This window comes from Argentina silus (assembly GCF_951799395.1).
Source record: "Argentina silus genome assembly, chromosome: 5".
Lineage (NCBI taxonomy): Eukaryota > Metazoa > Chordata > Actinopteri > Argentiniformes > Argentinidae > Argentina > Argentina silus.
Window position 1 is genome coordinate 2626316 of NC_139659.1, and position 25335 is coordinate 2651650.

General features: G+C 50.1%; 1 protein-coding gene across 1 annotated transcript; it reads left to right on the forward strand.

The window, feature by feature from the left end:
• Positions 1 to 4142: 4142 nt before the first annotated feature.
• On the forward strand, positions 4143 to 24830 carry prag1 (PEAK1 related, kinase-activating pseudokinase 1). Its single transcript, XM_083670616.1, has 6 exons — positions 4143 to 4319; positions 8006 to 8368; positions 8556 to 10117; positions 18254 to 18429; positions 19915 to 20675; positions 22184 to 24830. Exons 2-6 carry the CDS (start codon positions 8120 to 8122, stop codon positions 23228 to 23230), a joined length of 3795 nt encoding a protein of 1264 aa, XP_083526742.1. The 5' UTR covers positions 4143 to 4319; positions 8006 to 8119; the 3' UTR covers positions 23231 to 24830.
• Positions 24831 to 25335: the final 505 nt, after the last annotated feature.

Consider the following 25335-nt stretch of genomic DNA (forward strand, 5'->3'; position numbering starts at 1 on the left):
TGTGAAGTTGTTTCATAACCGGCGAGCCAGTAGGAACATGTTGAGGAACACATCAGTGAGCGGCAACAGAGACATATTGTCATGGGACCGTGTGAGAGAGGCGGCCATCAACAGCAGGTTGGGCTTGTGTTGTGTACAGTGTGTGTGCAGTGTGTGTGCAGTGTGTGTGCAGTGTGTGTGCAGTGTGTGTACAGTGTGTGTGCAGTGTGTGTTTTAGGGGAGCCATTGGCGGCAAGGTGCGGCAATGCAGTGCGTTATCTCTGCATTCCAAACTACACCTACCCCTTTATTTAAACAAGCGGCCGCCATGGCAACCCAGCTGGAAAAGGGTACAGAAACTGACACCCACCTCTCACATCCTGCCAGACTGCTCCTCTACCCCCCCACCCCACCCCACCCCACCCCCACCCCGGTTTAAATTCCTGTTTTAGGTTCCTGACTCCCAGAGGCATACAGTCACACATGAGGGGGCACCTTTGAATATACAGGTTGTAAAAGGTTGAGGTTAGTTACTGGTAAACACTGGCATGTTCGAACTCCGATGGGCTTCCATCAAATACTTCTGAATCATTATTCCAACGTATCCTAACCATCCCAGATGAGTTTTATTTTGTTTTGTTTTTTAAACGTCTCAGTTTCGTTGTGACAGAGGGTTAGGGTTAAAAAAACAAAAAAGCCAAAAAGCTGGCAAAGAAATGTGTTAGTCATGGTAGATTATAACTAGGAATTATAAAGAGGAACTGACTGGGTCAAAGTATTCTCAGACTAGCAGGAGTACCTTTTGGTGGTGTGGTACATGATAGTTTTAACAAGGTGCTTAGAGCCACTCTAGGTCGGCCAGAAACCTGAGGACAAAACCTGTTTTGTCAATTATCTCAAACAAACAGGGTGAGTGGGCGACCTCTGAACTCCACCTTTTGTGGAGTGTGAGTGAGTGTTTGTGTGTATGTGTGTGTGTGTGTGTGTGTGTGTGTGTGTGTGTATGTGTGTGTGCGCATGTGTGCGCATGTGTGTGCGTGTGTGTGTGTGTTTCAGAAAGAGGGGGCGCTGAGGGAGCACCAATCCGATTTCCTGCGGTGACACAACATTCCTGGCACGGTCTACGCAGTGGTACACTAAACACGGTAGGGGTACAAAGTACAGCATCACCAACACCCAACTAATCAGAACAGCACCAAAGAGCACCTCAAACACATCAGGGGACTCCTTTTCCCTTCGTCCACCATTACTCATTATCCCATGGGATTGAAATAGTGGCCAACCAGATCATGAGTATATAACCCCCAGGGGAGGCTGCTGGAGGTAGACATCGGAGGACGGGCTCATTGTAATGCACGGAATGGAATCAGGAATGGTATCAACGGTTGACACCATTCCTCATTCCGTTCCATGCATTAAAATGAACTTGTCCTCCGATTTCTACCTCAGCCAGCCTCCCCTGATAACCACCCAGCAAAACTAAAGCCATATGGAAATGATGCCCCTAGAATAGAAGCATCTCTGAACCTAAATTGTGCAAAGTAATGGAAACGAGGGAGAGAGACACACAGATTAGCAGCTTTGAACGTCTGTAGGGTAGCGCAGCAGGGTGCCCGGCCTTATTCCACACAGAGGAAAATCCATCCCAGATTAAAAAGCAAATCTCAAAGTTTGACCAACCAGGATTGTGCAAGAGAAGGAGTGGTAGTCAGCGTTTTGACAGGATAATGTATTCCTGCCTGTGGAACCCAACACAGACCCCCCCCCCCCCCCCTGCCTCTGGGGTTAGCTGGCTGTTGGCCCACACTGACCTGACTAATCTCTCTATCCGAGTGTGAGCACACCGTTTTTTTCTCTCCTCATGCATTAAAACCACTTCTCCCTCGGCTGACTTTAATTCAAGATGATACGGGCTTTAATAATCCATACGGCTAAGGGACGCCGGCCGGGGCTTTATGAGGCTGTGTCTGACACTGTGTCAGGATGGAAGGTCCGTGTGAAAACACAGCATTGCTGGTGAGAGAGGGGAAACAGAAACCATGATGATGATATACACCCTGGGCAAACATGGCCGGGTTTCAGCATCCTGACATAGTATCTCTGTCTTCACTGGGGGGGGGGGGGAGAGGCATTCAGTCTGATTGGCGGGGGTCCCCGAGAACGTCTCACATTGCAACTACTGCAGCAGCCTTATGTCAACAAACTGTTAATTCATCAGCATGAATAACAACCGGCGTGGCGCGGAGAAACAGTCAGGCGGAGGACGGATTAAAGACGAGGTGAATTCAAAGCTGCGTACTGTAAGACCGTGTGTGCTGCTGCGGTTAGCGTCAATACATGATGTATGGGAATCATAGAATAGTTCTGTGGTTTCCAACGGGGTCGTTTAGTCTGGTCTCTGTGTCACACAGACAAACCCACCTGGCAGGTTATGACGGCACCCCCACCTCCAGAGGGACACCTGAGACCTTTTGGGAGGTTGAGACGGTTCTCATCGACACACTCGTACGTTGGTACAGGATGTATCACGACAAAGACCCCAACAGAAATGTGTGGTTCTTCACTTCAGCCTATACGTTTACACGGGTAACCATGGTAATGTATCCAAACCGAAAGGTAACCTTCTAAACTTCAAGCCCTAGCCCTGTGAAAGGTAGGCCTAAATCCTCTTAATCTCAGACAGGAGGCCGTGTAAAAGATACCACACTTGGTCCATTCAGCCCCTGCAGTGGCACTTGTATTGATTGCCTTGGCTCCGGTGTGCATGGCGGTGTGAGATCAGGAAACCAGAGGCCTATGTCTAATCGATTAATACAGCCGGCCACTGTCGCCATGGCAGGATGTGAGCTGAACTCAGGGGAGGACGGGATGAGATACAGAGGTATGGGATCACCTGAGTTATGATCCCACAGTTGACAAGGTCAGGCCACTGCTCGTACCAAGCTCTGAGAAAGAATGTCAGGAATGCAACGTTTCCCACACAATGAGAACAGGAAGAAATACCCTGCATAAAGAACAAAAGTCTCACCGCATTGGGAGTATTCCTAGAGTAGAGGGGAGATGTTGTTGTTAGCCTACTTTAGTTCACAAAGCAGGACAATCGGGTTTTCTCGCAACAGAGTGCAACTGAGACACACACTCGACTGTATGATGAAACATTGCGGGAGATCTGATTGACCCAAATGACTTATTGACTTACCGAGTGTACAGACAGTGGCAGTGTGAGTGGTTTGGTAATGAACATGCCCTCACATGCCCTCTCTCCCTCTAAACCCCATTTTCAACGGGCCAAATGGGTTAATAGTCAATGACAGGCATATGCTACCCAGTGATAGGCGCTACCTGTGCTGCCTCTTCTCGGCCTTCACCTCCATCTGATCCTCCCATTGAACTCCCAAGTGGTTTAGACCTCCATTGAAAGGTAACAATCAGATGACTTAACCCCCCAATCAGTTCATTAGGGTAATCTTGGGTTGTCATGCCTGGTTATGCCGCTTAGCCGAAAACAATTCCCAGGTCCTATAAGCCCCAGGGGCGTCGGCGTGTATTTTCGCGCCGTTGTTTTTTTTTTACGTAGTATTGACAGACAGTGATGTTTCACCTTTTAGCTGTGATAAAGGGACAATACGGCCCGGTCATAATGAGGGCCAGCGGGCGGGCCGCCCGACACGGCTTCACTCCGCTGCAGTGTCTCTCTGGAGCCCGGAGGGGGGGGACCAGACGGCTGACGGCCAGAGACAACCAACGGTGACCGGCGTGACACCACATGCCACAAAAACCCCAGAGCTACCCAAAGTATGTTGTTCATTCGTTTTGTAATGTATCCCATGCACCACAGAAATAACTGTGCACTGCAGCATGTGATATCTCTCCATTCACAAAGATGTATAGCTATGACGTTCTTATTTAAGCCATCGGGCTAAAGACTGCGTGCGCGTTAAAAGGCCATTCTAGTCAGATGTCCTTGCCTTAAAACGCGCCCGATGTTCTGCCGTGGTAGAAGGTGAATTGATGAAACCACTTACAGCTACTTGGATGTGGCCAGTGCAGGGGGCCAGAGTAGTCGTGTAGTTTATTAGTTTTCGGAGCTCCTCCCCTCGCTGCAGGAGATTCAGGCTCTGTTCGCCGCTGAGCCACCAGTTCACCCCGGCCAGCCACGGATCACAGCTGCCTACTGGGACTCCGCATACCTTCATTTTCGACAGCCTTCCCGAGCAACCTGTCGGATGTGGGATAAATACAAATCAACCATTCTATTCTTTGGGAATCAATAGTGTTGTTTCGATTGAGTTTCTTCGGGGCAGCATTTGCTGTTGCCAGGCAAGTCAAGAACTCCGCAGGTAAGCCGAATGAATCAATTGACTCCTCGCCTACAAAATACAATAATGACCGTTTTTTTCCTGCCAGCCAAAACATGTTGAGTATTTTCAAGTTTGCCACTCATAGGCTACATTGTATACGACAATTCACTCACTTGTAGTACATACATGTGCAATTTGGACAACATTAATGCGCTCTACTCGTTTAATGCGCCGTTTCATTTGCAGATAACCAACCTCAATCAAAATGTCACACATGTGATAGGCTTCAACTGTTATCATCAGAATGCAATTGTGAATGTTACAAGAGGCAAGGACCACAGTGTTCAGAGTTTGAAAATGTCAACATATCTATATATTCATCAACAAAGCACGTGTTCAGGTCATCGCACTTGATTCTGAAATAATGCACGTCCTTCCAGTCACTTGATACCGCAGGGAATCGTCAAGTCGTGGTCCGAATTAGACGAAAATGAAGTTGAGCGAGCATGAAAGATTAAATACCCAACTGCATAGGAAATGCTGATTCAATGTTTAAACAGCCCCGGCAATGTACCCCTGCTAACTGAACAGAAATTACATTAATGAGTAAAACACCCCGGAATGTTCCGTTGATCTTTACGACTCGATAGACATGCCACGATTGAGAATAGTCTAGCCCACGTCTTTTTATTTAATTAGTTCTTATTCGATTAATTAGACAGTCATATCACCGATAGAAAAACGTCCTCCCTGATGCGTGCATAATTGTGTTCAAGACCGATTACAGACTATCAGTTTTGTCTGACAGTCACAGTGTGATTGAAAGTGGATTTATTTATTTGTGGTCAGCTGTTGTTTCACACACCTATCATCGTGTAGCATATGAAAGACACTTTAGACGTGGAACCAGTGTAAAACAACATATTTTTAAGTTCTTTCAGCTGTTCTTTGGTAAAGCCCTGCCCTGCCCCACTTTGTTACCAGTCATTACGACTGTCAAACTGTAGCCACTCAGTCTAACATTGTCGCACAATCTGCATTCTTACCGCAGCAGACTAGCCCTGAGCAAATACAGCGTGGTCAGTAGGGATGTGCTGTTGGGGCGACTGTTTGGCTTCCAGGCGCTGTTATTCCCTGCTAGGCAGAGACGGCAGGGAGCAGAGCAGAGTGGCAGTGGTTCATTAGGGCAGAAGAGCACACAAAGATGGCTTTATTTTGTGCCCAAGAGGCGGAATGCCACCAAGTTTGAAAGAACAAAGTTGACGCAGGTCATCTTTACTCTGATGTTTTTTCTCCAGCAGCCTTCTGATTCCCTAACACCCTCCTGAGATATTTCACTCCCAGACTTCCAAGTGTTTATTTAAGGCAGAACTTGAATTTGTGTCATGACCATACTCACGGAGAGTATGTGTTCCTGTATCTTTATTTTGAGTTTTTTAAGGTTATTATTTTTGGGGGGAGTGTAGTAGTCCCACTACAGAGGGTATGTCAGCAGGGCATGGGCCGAATTTGAATCCATGCCGACATGGGCATATGTGTGCTCTGTAGGCCATGGTGCTCGACCACTGGACCACCCCAGGCCTTGTGTCCCTGTATATTTACAGGAGAAAGAGGAAAAGGCACCCAGAATCTCTCTGAAAATGTTACTGTGCTCATTTTTAGAGGGGATGGTGGAACTGAAGAAATGTACGTTCAAATGTCCAGTCTAGTTTTTGTTTTGAGTGATTTCCTGGGAAAAGGAAGAGAACAGCTGTGGCTGTTGAATTCTTAGAAGCAGACCACGCGTCATCCTGTCCACCTTCTTCTTTCCGTTTTGCCTCTTCTCTCACACATTTCAACATAGGCTCCATTATGTAGGTTTGTTGGAGTTGAAGCAACAGTCTTTGTGGTCCCCTCCAGTGCGGAACAAAGATTTATGTAAACAACATGCATCACTTTCCTTCAGGAATCCTATGCATATAGTTGCGTAGGACCACCTCCTATGCATATAGTTGGTCCCTATGTTTTGGGAGAAACTGAATTGTAGTATTGTATTCCACAGAACGTGTCAATCACCCCCACTCAGTCAACACTAACATTGGCCTTTGAGATTGAGTAAGTGATCTGTTTAATTCCACTGAACCTGCTAGGAGTACTGCATCCTCTAAGTTGCTTTCTGAGGTAATGAGTTGAGGAGGTGTGTGTGTGTGTGTGTGTGTGTTTGTGTGTACACACCATCTCCAAGGCTTGTCCCAAGGTATTTAGAGGTGTCTGTAGACACGGGGACACCCAGATAGAACAAAACAAATGATCCTACTAAGTGTGTTGATTTTCTCACCGTCCTCCAGTCTTTAACAGGAGGGGGGCTGTTGTGGTGTGAGATTCACCCTGGTGCAACTTGCGCCTGTAGACATTCCTGGCATACCGACCTCTGGGATGTCTGAGGCGCTTCAGAGACGTTCTAGCGAACGTGAGACTGCATTCTGAACGCCTTTATGTTCCTGGGGGTCATGTGGGCTGAACAGAAACTCTGAACCTCTAATTTAGGAACCCTGGGAAAGAGGAACACTAGCGCGACACATCTTGGGTTACACAATCAACAACAGCGGACTCACAGAGGAGATTACTGCTGAGCTTAAAGACAGTCATTGTTTCAACTTTTACCACCATGGACAATGACATTTGATGCATTTGAATGACCTTAAGTAGTTGGTTAAAATTGGTTGGAAGGTGGAATCAATGGGAACATTCTTGGCCTTGATGTGTGAACATGTTAGACTTGTCAGACTAGCATTATGGGATATTAATTCATAGATAAGATCATCGTGAGGTGCCTATCCTGTACATTTGTCTCTGGCTGTAGAGTCTTCTGTGTCTTCGGGATTGGTTGAGTAGAATTCCTTTTTGTATTTGAATATAAGTGTGATCGGTTTGTCTGTTTCTCTAACACTGTGACTGCCCATGGCACTTGTTCTTATCGTAGGTTTTACTTACGATGACTGTTGTACACAGACCGTAGACTGTAGTTGATTCACTCAGTCGTTTTGGATGACTTAAATGTAATGTCCATCCTCTCTATTCTAGTTGGCCTTGAGGAAATGTTGGTGCTTTCCACACATAATGGCAGTCCTGTTAGGCAAGTCAGGCACAGAGGAAAGGGCTGAGGAGTGGACCTCACCTTTTGGTTTCACCAGTGGGTGTGAAGTACCGCTCATCCTGCCTCTTATGTAACACCACGACCCACTGAAATACTTTCCACCAAAAAGGGATTTTCTTTTATTGCTACATTGATATGAAGTTTAGGTAACTGGTAGAACTGTTAATGCAGTGTTGTGTCTCTGCATGTATTTGTGATGGGTCTGTTGACAGACATGTTAGACTGTGTGGGAAGTCTCTCTAAACTGAGCATTGTGTGCTCTGGCATGCTTATATCTGTAATAACACTGGGATTACTATTGTAACAACATTGTATTAACATGTAGTTATATAGTCCTTTATCAATTGCATGATAATGGAACACAGTTTTTACGTGTTATGTGGAATAACCCCTTGATGTGTAATCATAAAACCTGCTAAATTACATTGATATGCAATTACAATGCAGTTACTAAAGTTCAACAATGTCGTTCCCTGTGTAATTACAGTCTTACGACACAGGTATAAGAAATCGTCATAATAATGAATACAATTCAGTTTGGAATCAGATTTTTTTTTATTTTAAACCGCTTCTGTCCTCCTCTCTGCAGGCCGCCTTCCTCTCCTGACTCCACGCGACTCCAGCACCAGCCATGTCGGACCGTCCCCAGGCCCGTGGGACCCGCCCTGCCCGACAGTGACGAGCACCGAACGTGTGGACGAAAATGTCGGCCTGCAGCGAGTTTGCAGAACACGTGTGGAAACCCGGCTCGTGCAAAAACTGCTTCCACCCGCGCAGCGCCCACCGTCCCAGCGGCAGCGCGCCCTGCGTGAGGGCCAGTCTCGGGGGCGATGAGGATGACGGCGTGACCCTGCCCTCGCCCTACAGCAAGCCCACCATCGCCGTCAGACCTACCATGATGAACCTCGACGCCAACGAGATGCTAGCAGATGTCAACATGAACATAGAGCAGGTAGGGCTCATCCACTCACTCAAACACAGGCTCATGGCAGAATTGAATCTCCCTTTGGTTTAAATTAGCAGTTAGAAGTCAAGTTTGTAAACTCAAGAGAAGATGTTTTGGGAAATTACTAAATTCACTGTAGTCTGTTAGGTCAGATACCCTGTGTAACCATGAATGTGTTTTCTCAATATGCCAGGAGAACCCAAAGAGTCCAGTTGACAGACACGGTCTTAAGAAGATGTTGGACTTCGCTCCCCTTTACATCGACAGTAATGGCTGCAACAAGGCTCTGAAAGAGGCAGTACTGCAGAACGCGGTCCCTGGTAAGATGGACTTCTCCAGCAGGTTCTCTCCCAGTGCCGTGTCCCCGCCTCCCCTCCAAAAGGACTCTATGATCATCAGCAGCATCTTTGTGACCCAGGAGGAAGGCCGTGGTCCTCACAGCCTCAAGGAGAACGGGAACTCTACTGAGTCCTACAGGCAACAGATCACCAAAAGCATCAAGAGCAGCACTTACAACGGGAACAGTGTGGTGACCAGAGGCTCCTCCACTGTCCAGGAGCTTCAAGCTCCTCTGGGGATCGCCATCAACATCATCGCCACCGCCCCCAGTAACGGGATCAGCTCTGGACATAAAGAGCCACCCAGCACTTCTCCTGCCTCGGCCTTAACCCTGGACTCAAGGAGCCCTGGCCCCCAGCCCTGTGGTCGGACCCCGTCCTTCCTCTCTGAGCCTGCCAGCCTGTCAGACTCCTGCTCCTACCGAAGCAGCACTGACTCCCTCACAGGGCCTGAGGGCTTCGGACAGCTGGGACCCGATAGCCCTCGGAGCCTCCCTGGCTCGGCCTCGGCCAGCCCCCCCTCGGACACCCCCAACGGGCAGCCCAACACCTCAGAGCCCATCTACGCCGAGAGCACCAAGCGGAAGAGGAGGCCTAACAGTGAGGGGAAGCCCAGCCAGCATCAGCGCTCTGAGCTGGAGGTGGAGGTCGCAGGAGAGGGTCAGAGGGCAAAGATCACCGTTATGGCAGCCCACACGGAGGAGAACAACCGGACGTTCTACCTGAGCAGCCCGGACTCGGCCGTGAGCACCCAGTGGTCCCACTTCAGCCCCACCCTCCTCAAGGACCCCAGCAGTCCCACCTTCAAATGGCCCACCTCCTCCAGCTCCACAGGCACAGAGACGCCCCCCCTAGCCTCCCTCCAGCCCAAGCCCCAGGGCAGTCCACCCATACCCCCCAAGAGGAACAACCGCTCGCCCAAACTGGGGACCTCCAGCCTCTCCCCAGCCGCGCTCCCCGAAGCCACCGTCCACGCCTTCCTCCTCTCCCCCCGGGACAACCAGGTGAAGCCCCAGGTGGAGCCCCACACCTCGGCCCCGGAGCGGAGGCACAAGCCCCACAACACCGCCTGGAACTGGGAGGGCCGGATCGAGGAGGAAGAGGAGGAGGGGGAGACGGAGGAGGGAGCTGCCCAGGAGACAGCCTCTCACAGCAGGGTGACGGGGCTCATCAATGGGGCGGCTGTCTGGAGGGAGTCCAGGGATTGGAGGCCGGCGGCACACAGCGAGGGTAGCACCCCGCCAGGCACGACCAACAATGGTGCCAGTCAGAAGCAGGCGGGCAGCAGCAAGGAGGAGGGCAAACATAGCGGGAGCATGTTGGCCAAGACGACGTCTCTCCGCACGGAGCTCGCAGAGGGGAAGAGCGCAAACCATGACCCCGCTCCTCCACCCCCACCGCCAAAGAAGCACCACAGGTAAGAGGGGCCTTTTGTCACTCAGAGCGAGCTGTGGTATTTCCGAGAGTGTAGAATGAATGGGGGGTAGGTCTGAAACAGGAAGGCCAAGGTGACAGGCAGGCAACAGAACTGGTTTGTCTTGTACCTTTGCTAACTCATGGAGTATGCGGTATCACTTCAACTTAACCTCTGTTGGTGCCATATTGATGAAAGTGACAACATTTAAATAGGATATGTTTTACATGTATTTGTTTGGATAAAACACATGGCACATATATATATATATATATATATATATATATATGCCATTTAGCTGACGCTTTTATCCAAAGCGACTTACATTGCAGTGAGTGCATACATTTTACAGTACATATGGTCCCAGCAGGAATCGAACCCACAACCTAAGCGTTGTTAGCGCCATGCTCTACCGACTGAGCCACAGAAGTTTGGATAAAACATGTTTCCCATACAGTTCTGACAGAACAGAATGCAATGTAGGTCTCTATGCTGCTGTAGAAACCATCATAAATATAGGCCTAATTCCTCATAGCATAACAGTAATGGGACTCCATAAATAATGACGTTTTAATGTTGCTATTTATCTGCCAGTTGGAAGCTCATTGTGTAATGCTTTCTGTGATTTAGGCTAGTCTCATTGTCAGTGTACTACTATTTCATCCATCCATAGTTTATACACTGCATTAGGCAGCGTATACATGAATGCAAGACATTACCAAGCACTTTCCATAGACGTCATAGATGTTTTATTCCCTTCTTCACTAAAAGGATTTTGCTGTTTGATAATCAACTATTCACTTTTTGGACTATTTTGGGAACATGAATTTTGATAGGTTCAGCTGGGTGAGTCCGTGACGATGCAGGAACGCGGTTCTCTGCGTGTTACATTCAGACGCCCCTCCCTTGTTTGTGCAGTGATGCGAGCGAGTCTACTGTGATCTCTCCTTTCATAGTGTGATTATTCAGCCGGTATCAGCCACCATTCTGGAACCTTGGGATCATTCAGACTGTTCTGGAATGCCTCTGAATGCATTCCTTGTTCTATTGGAAGGAGTATCACTTTTTCATTCTCATTTACAAACAAAACAGGCTGTAAAAAGTGTACCCTGTCACATTGAAAATTTGTTTTGGCTGGCACACAATGGCTGAGGCTGGGAAAAGGGAGGCCTTGTTGTCCATTGACACGCTCACACAAAGACAACAGTGTTTTTGATATGCATTTAACTAAGATGTTTCTCCGATTGTCATGGGATGAATCACGTTTTAATGTCTTGACGTGGAGTTGCACAGACATGCTGAACATAGTTGTTGAACTCCTCTGACATTTTGCTTGTACTATTTTGACCTCCAGGCCTAGATTATTAATACATGTAGCTTTCTGAGTCAGAGACCAAAAGCAGAAGTTGAAGACATGGAGCGCCGTCAAATGATGACACTTTAAAATAAGTCTTGCTTCGTCAGGTATGTTTGGGTTTAGAATACAACTGTGAGTTCCTGACGTCCTTGCGGAGTAGAGCTGAATGTAGAGCTTCAGGCGCTTAGTCAATAGCGCCATGCTGGGTCTGCGGGGAAACGGTTGTTTTGTGTTTCTGTTTTGTGTTTGGTGATCCTTAGTGTGTTTGACTTTGTCTCAGATCATCTTTGATGAGCAGGGTGAATTGGGGCAAGGATCACAGTGTTTGTATTTGAACACGCCGCTTTGGCAATACCAGCCGCCGGTTCTTCCCAACTAACTCTCTACCTTTTGACATTTGAAACCCTCCGAAATGATAAACATTTGTGTCAAATTTGGCCGGCTTTCGGGAACACTAGAACCCCTGTTGCTGATCACGTTTCGGAGACCCTTATTTTCGTTGTAATACTAGTAAGGCGACGCGTCTCCCTCCCAATACATTTCTAGCGTGCTGCGCTGACACAAATACACCTTCTGAGTGCGTGTGGGAACACGCCTTGCCCAGCCAGCGTCATGCTTTCCTATTCTGCGCTTCTTTGTTTTCCTACAGCTTTGCTGCTACAGCACACTCCAGACCTGGCCTGCCACACCATAAGCTCTCTGTACCTAAACATCAAACACCCGGGTTAACCCTCGCGTGGTCTCACGACGGCAACAAGTATCCACCCAACACAATGCACTCAGGGAACATTTGGAGAGACTTAAATCCCCATGTCGACAAAGTCATCAAAAAGTATTTGAAAAGAGTGTAACACACTAAAGTGGAAGACAAACAACTGATGTGGTATTTCCATGAAGCGGGGGGAAAGCGGGCAACCCTCCCGTATCCGACGAAGCAGCATTTGTATGTGGTGAATCATTTAAGAACCCCAGATGGTTTGGAAATATGTCTTTCTCACAGGCTTGATCACAGCCTTTGATCACGGAGGAACCAAATGTCCCCACGCCATGTGTGGTAAGGGGGTCAGGTGACACTTTGAGCTGGTGTTTAATCCCTAGTGACAGTTCAACCAGTCCCTCCTGGAGCGTCTCACCCCAACTCAGAGGAGTGTAGAGTGGGGTGGGCGGGTGGGTGGGCGTGTCAGGTGGATCATAACAGGACGCTGCAGGGGGTTCTGTGGTGGAGCAGATTGTTGCCCCAGGCAACTTCCCAAACTGTCCCAGCCAGGCTAAAGAGGTGCCACCCATAGCCAAGATCCCCCCCCCCCAAAGACCGGCTTTATCCCTTCCGGATGACAGAGAATAGATAGCATCTAGTTGCTGGGTTGTTGCTGGGAGTAAACACTACGGCGAACGGGGTGGTGTGTGGCCGCTGTGGGTGTTCTGATTTGCCTGATTTAACGGTGCTGTTGCTTTTTTTCCCTGGAGAGAGACTTTAAATACACACATGACTCTTGTTGTTGCTGGAGAGCGTTGTGTTACTTCACGGTGGTTTTGAGAGACACTGTCAGATCTGGGTGAATGATGCGTCCACCGCCCACTCATAGACCGTCTCAGCTTCGACGTGAGGTACCGTATGATACTTTTCTGATATACCTAACCTAGCTAAACTAAGTTCTCGGTTGTAGTTTCAGGCTGATAACCAGAGTTATTAGTTAGGTATCAGCTACGTATCAGCCAACATAACCAGAGTTATCAGCTTAGTTATGTTGGCTAACACCAAGCTAATAACTCTGGTTATGTTGCCTTTGTGACTAGAGAAGAGATGTTTTTGGTTAACTCGAAGGCTAAGGTAGATACTGTATGTGTGTATATATATATATAATATGAATAAGATGGTGGTCAACTGACGCAGCGGATGCGTTGCCGAGTTTCTGTAAACCATATGAATTGAATCATTGGGCATCGTGGGTATTCTTGACTTTTAAGTCACACGTAGATGCAGTGTCATGTGACCGGCAGCACTGACAATGAAAGTTGTTGTTTCTCTTCTTCTCTGATTGGTTGGTTGGTTGTGTTCTGGTTGACCAGATGTCAAAGAGCAGCACATCGTCCTGGTGGTATCTTATCGTTATGTGGTGTATCTTTTCCATCTTATCAGAGGTGGGAGGTGTCTAGTCCCCCCCCCCCCACCCCCATCGGTTCACCCTGCCCCAGCGTGTCGGTGCCAAGGGCTGTGCGGTCAGCTTCTCTCTCACCCTTCCTGGCACCAGCCCTGCTGATGCATGGCATGCTGCCCAGACCTGGCATTTCGAGGGGGGTGGGGGACTCTCCGCTCCTCTCCTCTCTGCTCCGCTCCTCTCCTCTCCTCTCCTCTCCTCTGTACTCGCCTCCCGGTTCCTTCTTGTTTCTTCTTCCTGGGTCTGTGGAGGAGGAGGAAGGAGGTAGTCATGTCACGGAGGGTTGATGAGGGTGAAGCCTAAGACCCGTGAAATACATGGTGGTGTGTCTGAATGCCGAACGGGTTAGATCCTGGGAGCATGACTGATGATGAGGACCTTGAGGGACCCATCAGCCCGCGCTCTAATACCCAGCCTTTAGCAGCAGTGTGCAGTGTGCTCTGTAGAACCAACCGCACGGCTCATTTCTGCTTGTAGCTTTGCTCCGTACGTGTTATGGGTACAGAGGCCAGCCGCAGCCGAGAGAGGGGGAGGGAGGGAAGGAAGGAGGGAGGGAGGGAGGGAGGGAGAGCCCTGTAGCTAAACATTAATATTTCTGGCAGTGGTAGCAAAGAGATGGTTTATGACTCGTTATGACTGCCCTGTTGTTCATATTACCCTGTTTGTTGAGACAATGGGGACCATTCTTCTCCATAGAGCTATCAAGACCTGTCCTTATACAGTATGCACAGCAGCAGCCGTGCAGCACACCATCATCAGTGTGAATCACAGAACCGTCTAGAGTCAGTGTTAACTCTTCTACTCTTTCCTTGTTTGAAACACACTCTATTGTCTGTGTCTGTCTGTGTCCGTCTGTGCGTGTGTGTCTGTGCTTGTGTGTCTCTGTGCCTGTGTCTGTGCCTGTCTCTGTGCCTGTGTCTGTGTGTGCCTGTGTCTGTGTCTGTCTGTGTCCGTCTGTGCGTGTGTCTGTGCTTGTGTGTCTCTGTGCCTGTGTCTGTGCCTGTCTCTGTGCCTGTGTCTGTGTGTGCCTGTGTCTGTGCCTGTGTGTGCCTGTGCCTTTGCCTGTGTGTGCCTGTGTCTGTGTGTCTGTGTCTGTGTGTGTGTCTGTGCCTGTGTCTCTGTCTGCCTGTGTCTGTGTCTGTGTGTGCCTGTGTCTCTGTCTGTGTGTGCCTGTGTCTGCCTGTGCCTGTGTTGTCTCTGTGTCTGTGCATCTCTGTGTCTGTGTGTCTCTGTGCCTGTGTCTGTGCCTGTGTCTGTGCCTGTCTCTGTGCCTGTGTCTGTGCCTGTGTGTGCCTGTGCCTTTGCCTGTGTGCCTGTGTCTGTGTGTCTGTGTCTGTGTGTGTCTGTGCCTGTGTCTCTGTCTGCCTGTGTCTGTGTCTGTGTGTGCCTGTGTCTCTGTCTGTGTGTGCCTGTGTCTGCCTGTGCCTGTGTTGTCTCTGTGTCTGTGCATCTCTGTGTCTGTGTGTCTCTGTGCCTGTGTATGTCTGTGTGTGCCTGTGTCTGTCTATGTATGCCTGTGTCTGTCGTCACTCTGCACAGCATGTAGTCCTCATATGCTACTTGTGTTGGTACAGTATTTTTAACCTCGCCAACACCATGTTTAATTCACAGCATGGCTGATGCTGCAGTGCTTCTCTGGAACACACACAAGCTATTTAAGGTCCAGTAATGGTGGCCAGCATCCAGAATGATGCTGCTGGGACTTCATATGATAGCGTCCGCTTAGCTGGTTCCACATTGATCAACAGCACACCTCTTTGAGCCAATTATGGATCTATATTGCGTTTCCCGTGACTGGCTAATGGGAAGGCATTTTGAAACCCACATTAAGGTGTTGTAATGGATTATCAGAGTGGACGGGGTTCTTTATGGGTGCATAGATCCCATATGGCTCCCATCAATGACTCACATCAGCCTATCAGCCTACTCCACATTGATTGCTTTGGACTTGCCAAGGTCACTCTCCTTTTACAGAGAGATGATGTCCTCCATTGTGCCCTAGGCTGTCCTCCCTATTCCCATTTCTCTCTCAAAGAAGCACATCAATTGTAACCTATCTGAACTTGTATTGTCCCATTTTCAGCCGTTGAATATTCTAAGCGCACAGAGCCGCAGCTTGGTTTGTTATTTATGGCCTGTAAACAGACAGTGAAACTGCGATGTTCAAGGGCGTGAGCCGGCGTAGGGATGAAAGTGCTGTGGTGGTTTGTTGTCTCTCTGGTTTGTTGACGGGTGTGAGGCACTGTTTACACCCAGCGTTTGATTAAATGTGTGTACACAACCATCTAAATCCCTCGCTTTGACACAAGTCATTTTTCTCAGATTCGTCTTATCTAATGAAATCATGACCAAAGAGGCTACAGCCAGGGAATAGTGGATTCTCAGTGTTTGGGGGAAAATTACCTTTTTGCCCAAACGTCATCTGACAACGTGGTCCTACTGTTTGTCACATGACTAGTAGACAGGGGTTGGAAGCATGAGGCCTACTTTCAGAGTCATCTAGCCTAGCAGTGTCTTTGGCTACTGCAATAAAGGGCTGTGTGACGCAGGAAGTGAGAATGGTTTCTAAGTGGAACATAATCCACCACAACACCACCACAGGATAGCGGGGCTCAGCTCTCAACCCTGCCGTCTGTGAAGCCCCCATATAGGCTTCCTCCCCTCCGCTCAGTCCTTTATAATCCCACATGCGTGTCGTGACGATACGAGCGTCAACAGGTCCTCTGCTTCTTAGCACCGTTGTTTACGTCCTGCACGGTGCTGCGCTGGTGCTGTTGCAGAATACTCAGCGATCTCGGTCCAAACGCCGTTCCAGTCGGCCGCACCTGATGTCAGACGTGTAGTCAGCGTTCCCGTGTATGCTGTAGATGGCACATGTACGCTCCTGGGCCCCTCCTGGGCCCCTCCTGGGCCCCTCCTGGGCCCCTCCTGGGCCCCTCCTGGGCCTCCTGGGCCCCTCCTGGGCCCCTCCTGGGCCTCCTGGGCCCCTCCTGGGCCCCTCCTGGGCCTCCTGGGCCCCTCCTGGGCCCCTCCTGGGCCCCTCCTGGGCCTCCTGGGCCCCTCCTGGGCCTCCTGGGCCCCTCCTGGGCCTCCTGGGCGTCTCCTGGGCCCCTCCTGGGCGTCTCTTGTTGTGTATACATAAAGACTCAGTCTCTCTCTCAGGGTCCTCTTCCGTCATGTGCCCTTGCACTAAGGACGCATTCATCCATGCACATCTCTGCATTTGCCCCCAGAGCATGAAGAATGACAATTACATTCCTATGCTAAGGGGGGGGTGGGGGGGGGGGGGGATCTGATGTTTAGGATACAAATGAACTCATTAGACTGAGAAAGACACACACACACACACACATACAACACACACTCTACCCATTGCCATTTGCCTCCACCTCCGCATATTCACTGGCTTTCATCATCGTGCGCCTTTGTTTGTCTGAAAAATGATCGTAGGACCCGGTCCCGCTCAGGCAGGAGGGTAGACCCCTGTTTAAACGCCGCTGTTCGTTCAGTTGATTTACGATTCGTGATTGAAGTTAAAGACATGGCCGCCGGAGAGAGCAGCCAACGGACGCCCAGACGAAGGGGCTGAAGCTCCCTCTCACCGGGCCCATTAGCCGGCATAACGAGCCTCAATGGGCCGTCACTCAGATTAATTGGGCCCCATGATTAGGGAAAACTACCCGGGAGAATAGGGGACTCCTCTCATTCAAATAGGCTATTGTGGCAGGCCAACGGAAAAATGCATTCCTTTATCTTAGTCATCTGTTTAGAGTAAAGCCTGTGCAGGTTAATAAGGAGATCAGGCGATTGGTTGGGGGGGGGGGGGGGCTTTGAAAGAGCCATATCTACCCCAGGCAGATTTTCAAAAGCAAAACTATTATTTATATATATACTATTACTAACTAACAATACATGATTGTTCACTCAGCAACGAACTATAGCATTGATGCATCTCTTTGATGCGTCTCTTAGATGGATTGGCATTTCAAAGACCTCACGAGTTGGACTTCTGCCTATGTAGCCTATAGACACTATGTATATAAAGGTCAACACTGAGTCAGTGAAGTGTGTCTCTTTTTAAATGAGGAAGTGAAGACATTTCTGGTACTTTTGGTTCTTTTAAAGATAAAAGACAGGTTACCTCACAGAGGCTTATTGCAGTTACCGTCTGGTTGGGATATCTAGATCAAGGGGAAACTGGATCTTGTTTTTTCTCTCCCAGAGATAAAAGTCATAAACGGTCTCTGACCCCTGAGGGAAACTGACTGAAGTCAAACAGCACATATACTCTACCAGTTCCCTCCAATGACAGAAGGGAAGGTGTTGTTCACTATTGAAATGCTTTCAAAGTTCTCTGTACTGTAAGTGTTGCGATGCGCGAGAGAGATTTAGTTCACAGTTGTTCTGAAAACTTGACAATTCTTGACATTATTGAATTTTTGTTGTGCTAGCTGATTGAGAACACTGGTACATTTGTCTGAAATGTTTACAGTCTACCCACATGACCTTCCAGGGAACTTCCTGTTTGTGTATGGAAATGCAGTGACCATGGATACCGTTGACCTGAACACATGGAACACCGACAGACCAACAAACACAGTGTCCTGTTTGTTCCCTCTGCAGGGTGTCTGCTAAGATGAGCCAGAGCAGCGTGGAGCTGGACCGCTGCAGCCAGCAGGGCTCCGTGGAGAGCCTGACCAAGTCCCTCAGAGGCCTGGGCAGCACCAGCCTCCTCACAGCCTCCACAGACAGCCTCCACAACGACTCCTCCCCCTCCTCCAGAGCCCACTCTGACACCGGTGAGTAGGGTGGACAGCAGCAAACACTGTGGGGGGGTCCTGGGGAGTGTGGGGGGGTCCTGGGGAGTGGGGGGGGGGTCCTGGGGAGTGCTGCTGGTGGTGGTACTACTACTGATTATACTGATAACTACTGATAATAATGACAGAGTACATGGCAGGCTGGTGGAGGTAGAAATCGGAGGACGGGGCTCATTGTAATGCATGGAACGGTAATGCATGAGGACTGGTATAATTTTTTTTTTTTTTTTAAAACATGTTTGATACCATTCCTCATTCCATTCCATGCATTACAATGAGCCCGTCCTCCGATTTCCACCTCCACCAGCCTCCCCTGTACTTTACTGTCATGTTGGTTTAGTGCCTCACATTTGTGGCAGTCGTCACACTGGACGATAAGGAAGCCCATCCAGTGAGAGAGTTAGCCCAAACAAAGAGAAGAGGAAAGGCTTCACAAAGACGAGGTCATCGTAGCAGAAGTCGAGTGTTAGCTCGGTTCTGTCGACTTCCTCTTCCGCGGCGGCGCGTCTGCGTGACGGGGCCTTTTGTTTTCAGTCCTTCACCTTTTCCACAGAGATCGGATCAGCATGCGCACGTCTGACGCACCAGCGGTAGACGTCAGCGTCTCTGCGTTGGTCTGAAAGCCCTGTGCCTCCCCTGCGCCGTTAATTGCTCTCACTTCCTGGGAAGTGTCTGAAGAGATAATTATGGACTTTGATGAGGACTGAAATGAGGGCCTTGGCCATTTCATACTGGCTGTACTCTTTCCTTAGTGTTTCCCCCCACCCCCCCACCAAAGCACTCATTTGTGTAAAACACCGCAATTATCTGTCTCTCTCTCTGGGAACGTCAAAGTTTCACATTCTTCTTCCACGGGTAGTCTTTTAATTCCTCGTTCCATAATGGCACAGCAATCACTCTGACCATGAACTTGAACCTCACCTTGACTCACTCTCGGATCCCTGCACTACACCCTACAGGAACTTGTGAGGAGATGAAGTGTGTGTGTGTGTGTGTACTGATATGACTAAGCTTCACAAAGACAGTCACCGTAGGGAGGGACCTGGGTACAGGATGGGTGCAGCTGTGAACAGCTCCTGAACCGCTGCCATAAGGGGAGATGTAGTTGTGTTGTGGATAGTCGGTTTATGGGTGACGGGGTCACAAGGACACTGGGACGCAACGGCAACCGACTATGTGATTCAATACAAGTGCCGTAGGCGGCTCCTGGTTAAACAGTAACTACCAGCAGCAGTTAGTGCCCCTGTCTGCACATTGCTCAGTGTGTGTATCAGACTGAACCCTAGGTGAACCTACTGGGCTCGTTGTGTTTACGGTAAAGTACCAGTTCACTTCTGATCCACATAGAAGATCCCTCAAGAGTTTGTGCTGTGAACATGTGTTATCTCAGCGGCCTTGTTGATATCTTGGCTCTTTTATCTTGTGTCTGCGTGACTAACGGCTGATGTCATGTGTCTCTCTGTGCAGGTTCCCAGGATGCCCCTCACCTGACCTGCTCCTCCCCCTATCCCAGGAGCCCTTTGGCCTCTTCTCCGGGGTCCCCTTACCCCGACCCATTCTCTAGCAACAGCCTGGGAAACCAGCTCCAACCGCCGCCCCTCCCGGAGAAGAAGCTGGTGAACCGCACCGTCTCTGCCCCTGACAGCGCGGCCGGGAAACCCCTGGTCCGCGCCTACCCCCGCCTGCCCTTCACCGGCTCGGAGAGCAACGTGTGCCATCCGGCTGGTTCCCAGTCCAGCCTCCCCTCCAGCCCCGTGGACCCCCGGCCCCTCTTCTCCTCCAGCGAGTCTCTGGAGGGCTGTCACACCCCGCAGGGCCGGCCCCTCCGCTCCCGCACGCTGGACGAGCCTCTGAAGACGCGGGGCCGTCTGGGGGTCCACTGCCGGGGGAGCGCGACCACCTCCTCCTCCCCCCAGCTCAGCGTGCCCTTCTCAGCCTCCGGGCTCGGCGCCGGCTCCAGCCTGCAGCTGCAGACCCTCCTCAGCAACATGGACAGCCGGGAGGGCATCTACTCCAAGCTGGGAGGCCTCTACGCCGAGTCACTGCGCCGGCTGGCCCTGAAGTGCGAGGACCACTTCACCCGCAGCCAGAAGAACCCGCTGCGCTTCGACGAGAGCAACTGGTCCCTCTTCAAACTGACCTGCAACAAACCCAGCTGCAACGCGGGCGATGCCGTCTACTACTCTGCTGCCTGCGCCTCCGACCCCAGCAACTCGTATGCAGTCAAGGTAACGGGATGCGCCACAGACTCCCCACACTGCCCTCTGTGTTTTCTCAAGTTTCAAAGACTGTTTTTCTTTTTGACCCAGTAGGCGAAATCAAAAGGGTCTGTCGTGTTGTGCTTCGATATCAAACAAGTTATTTCAAGGAGTCTCATGTTTGCACATTGCAGCGAGTGTGGTAGACAAAACAATGAGGCCCAAAAAATTTAATCACAAACATAAAAAAAAAAAAAAAAAACTGGAATTATAAACAAGCGGGGGTGTTAACTGTGTATCTCCCTAATTACCGTGAGAAGAGGTTCTCTTGGTAATCTACGGATCAAATTCAGACTCCTTTTTTTTGGGGGGGGATTGGACCATGTAAGAGCCACTCATCAATCAATCAAGGTCATCTTTCCCCTCGTTAAAGACTCCCTCGTTAAACAATAAAGCCTGTACAATGCAGTAAGCCGAGCTCTTAACGAGCTCTTTGACTACTCAGAGGGTGGGGGGGGGGGGGGGTTGCGGCCCCTCCTCTTGTTTGTTCTCAGGAAAAGGTCCCAGCGTTGGTGGACGCCTGCAGGGCATGTACTGTAGAAAGGGTGTGCATTCATTCTCCTGCCTGACCTTTGGCCCAAAGTCATTAGCGACGTGTTAAGCCACTGCTGGTGCGTGTGTGTGTGTGTGTGTGTGTGTGTGTGTGTGTGTGTGTGTGTGTATGTGTGTTTATATGGGCCTGTGTGTGTGTGTGCTCGTGTGTGTGCGCATGCGTGTGTGTGTGTTTATATGGGTGTGTGTGTGTGTGTGTGTGTTTATATGGGAGTGTGTGTGTGCGTGTGGGTGTGTGTCTGTTTGTGTCTGTGTGTGCGCGTGTCTGTGTGTGTCTGTGTGTGTGTGCGCGCGCGCGCGTGTGTGTGTGTGTGTGTGTGTGTCTCGTTGCCCGAGGGCCCGTACTCTTGCCTAATGTCTCTGGATCCATTAATCTTCTCATGCCAGGCAGGCAGGATTTACAGACGGACACACCCCTGTTGTCAAGGCCTACATACACACCAACACACACACACGCACACACACACACACACAGCGGCAAGTCTCCCGACGTCATGAATGAAATCATCCAGCTCAGATATTAATCACCAGACTGCAATATGTGGAGTCAGAGTTAATCACTGTGTCGTATCAGACCATTGCTCCAGCTGTGTTTGTAAAACAGGGCTCTGCACATATTGTACAAAGGAAACCTCATTTGTCTGAGCTTGTAGTTCGACAGTAATACCACGAGTCTCCCATTGTGTTCATGAAGCAAATTAAAGCTTGATGACAGTGGATATGAATAACAATGTCTAACAAACCATAGGCAGGGTGTATATCAATGTCACATCAACTTGAAAGCTGAATATTACAGTAATCTCCATAGGAATGGGGGGGGGGGGGGGGTGGAAAACAGTGTCAATCTCCTTTAGGGATTCTCTCTCTCTCAGGCTACATGGTGGTTGTGACTCTAACCTGTGTGTCTCCCCCTCCTCTCTGTGCAGATCTGTAAGAGCCAGACTGCGGAGGTGAAGCAGGGCCACCTGTACGGCCTGTCCGTCCAGCAGAGCATGCCCCCCCACTTCAACCTCCAGCAGGACTGTGGCCACTTCATCGCCTGCGTGCCCCAGAGCATGCTCCCCTCGGAGGAGGCCTCCCTGCCCCCCTGCCCCAGCGCCTCCCAGGGGGACAAAGAGCGTGTGGTGGTCATCACCCGCGAGGTGCCCCAGCAGAGCGCGTCCGACTTCGTGCGGGAATGGGCGTCCTTCCACCAGGCCCAGCCGGAGGTGTACGAGCGGCGCGTCTGCTTCCTCCTGCTGCAGCTGTGCAACGGCCTGGAGCACCTGAAGAAGCACGGCGTGACGCACCGCGACCTCTGCCTGGAGAACCTCCTCCTGGCGCCCCACCGCCGCCACGGCCACGACCAGAAGCACCTCCCCCGCCTGCTCATCAGCAGCTTCGCCAAGTCCAAGCGCCGCAGCGCTGAGGACTCGGCCGCCGCCAACGACCCGCGCCTCAAGCGGGACCACGCCCGCCTGGCGCCGGAGATCGTGTCGGCGGCCCAGTACCGCAAGTTCGACGAGTTCCAGACGGGCATCCTCATCTACGAGCTGCTGCACCAGCCCAACCCGTTCGAGGTCAGCCCCAAGCTGAAGGAGCAGGACTACAGCTGCGAGGACCTGCCCTCCATCCCCGGCGTGTCCCTCTACTCGGCAGGCCTCCAGAGACTTGCCCGCCTGCTGCTCCAGCCGGACCCCATCAAGCGCATCCACATCCAGGAGGCCAAGCGCGTGCTGCAGAGCCTCCTGTGGGGCCCCAGGCGGGACCTGATGGAGCAGCAGTGGGACCGGCCCGGGGAGCCGCCCCGCCACGAGGGCCTCCTCAACTGGCTGGACGTCAAGAGGGCCCTGCTCATGATGAAGTTCGCCGAGCGCTCGCTGGAGCCCGAGAGGAACGCCGAGCTGGAGGACTGGCTGTGTTGCCAGTACTTCTCCTCCGCCCACCCTCTGTCCCTCTGCCACACGGCAGAGCTGCTCTACTCCCTCAAGTGACGCCATTGCGATGCGCTGCTGTGTGAATGAGTTGAATGCGTGGATGTGTGTCGTTGAAAACGTTCTGCCTAGGCTGTTCCTCCCTCCCTCGTCAGTGTCCGTGGATATGATATGACACTCGAAACATAGAAGAAAATAATGTGAACCTGCCTGTCTTCTCTACACCCAGATGCATGAAAGCGAGGCGAGTCACTTTCCGTCCTCCTCCTGTGTGTTTCTTGATACTCTTGTGTTTACTGTATGAACTCTAGACTGCTGGGGGGGGGGGGGGGTGTATGGCACAGTCTAAAGCACAGCCAGGAACGGACAGCCTCACTGTAAAAACCCTCTCACCAGATCAGGATTCAGACCAGGCAGAGAGACTGACGCATACGTACCTACCCCAATGTGGACATCTGCACAGTACTGAAGGGTAAAGACACGCCCGCAAGGACTCGACTGTAAGTGCGACCGACTGCCTCGTGTCCTCGTCAACTCTGCTTCTCCAGCCGTTCTTCCCTCCATTTTTTCCGAGAAGAGATATCAAACTCGTCGCCATTTTGTCCGTGTCAAAACAGCTATTGACGGAGAAACGCTTAATTGTGCGTGTGCAGCTAACTTTTATTTTGCTGTTTAACGACATGTAAATAAAGGGGTAGGTGGCGGTAGGCGGGCAGGCGCACGTGTGTTGACACTGTTTCTACATTACGGAAGGCTTCTGCCAACAGGTTCCAGAATGACGCCTGCTACTCGGTGTAGAAAAGTGGTGCTGAACATCTCTTCTTGTGAGTCCATGTTGTGGAAGTGGCAATAGGTCACCTTGAAAACAAAGCTATTTTGACTGTCCTTCAGAGAAACGTATGTGACGGAAATGATATGTGAACCAATCAAAAACCTGTACTGCCTAATGCCACTTAGAAATGTATCGCATTGATGAAGCAATTGGTTAAGATGGTCAGTACCACTACTGTTACGGCTCCACCTTCCCCCAATACTTATCTTTACTGCCCCTGTAATAGTTGTTTGTCAATATTATGAATTGTAACAGTGCCTTTAGTTCTCCATTGGTGTAATGGTGACAGAACCTAATTGTAAATCTTAACCCAATTCCCTCTTCTCGTTATGTGAAACTGGACTTTCACGGGACGCTTTGAAGACGGACAGAACTTGTACAGAAATTGTAGATGAAATGGCGAGCCCAAGCAGCTCTTAATTGCAATGGATGAGATCCATCGTGAAAATATTTATGATATCCTTTTGTTTATCCTGTAGTAGTCACTGGAACGCTTTTTTTTTTTTTTTTTTGGTTTTGTTTGCTTTTTGTTTTACTTGTTTTGGTTTTGTTTTGGAAGTCTTTATTGGAGCAGCTGCTGTTTTGCTTGCTGTGTGTCTCCTCTTGTCAGTGTAAACTGCTTGTTCTCCAAGAAGGAACCTTCTAGATACGGCCCTGGGGCTGCAAGTTAAAAACAGTCAAAATACTGTTTTATATTCACTGCTGTCGCTTATGTGAAAAGCAAAAAAGATACCTTGGTCCGATGACTAATTCATTATTAATTCAATTTATTTGTGTGAGCCTCACCTGCATCTATCAATAAACTGTAAATATGTTTTCACACATTCACACCGTGTTCGGTCTCTTGTCGTTCTGTTGTGGATCACAGCAAATTGCTGCAATTTATGATTTGATTATTATTGATTGCATTTGCCTGTTTACCTGGTGGGACCTTTGCTAGTAGAAACATTCCCGTGGAATGTCAGGGAGTCGGGGAGCCGGAAGAAAAGGATGGAAACGTTCTTGTATTTACATTCCAGTCAGGTTCGCACCGGGGGAGGCTGCGGCGACTGTGGGGAGAGGGAGGGAGAGCACAGGTTGGTTTGTCTGGTGAAATTCTGTTTGGAGGTTTTAGGTGTTGGGTTGGAATGGCACCCCCTCCCCTCACCCCCCCCCCCCCCCTCACCCCACCCCTCCCTTGAGTCCTCCTGTGTTGCTTTCTGCTTCATATCACCCTCTCAAAAACACTGTGAGCTCCTTTGTCATAGGTGGAATGTGTTGCTATGGAGCGTTGACCAATGGAATGACATTTCTGGGGGAGCAGTCGCTCAGTTGAGTGCCCAAACATCCCCCG

Coding starts and splice junctions, on each gene's coding strand:
- prag1 (XM_083670616.1), top strand. CDS start 8,120: ATGTCGGCCTGCAGCGAGTTTGCAGAACACGTGTGGAAACCCGGCTCG. Junction 10,118..18,253: donor CCGCCAAAGAAGCACCACAG/GTAAGAGGGGCC, acceptor TTCCCTCTGCAG/GGTGTCTGCTAAGATGAGCC. Junction 20,676..22,183: donor GCAACTCGTATGCAGTCAAG/GTAACGGGATGC, acceptor CTCTCTGTGCAG/ATCTGTAAGAGCCAGACTGC.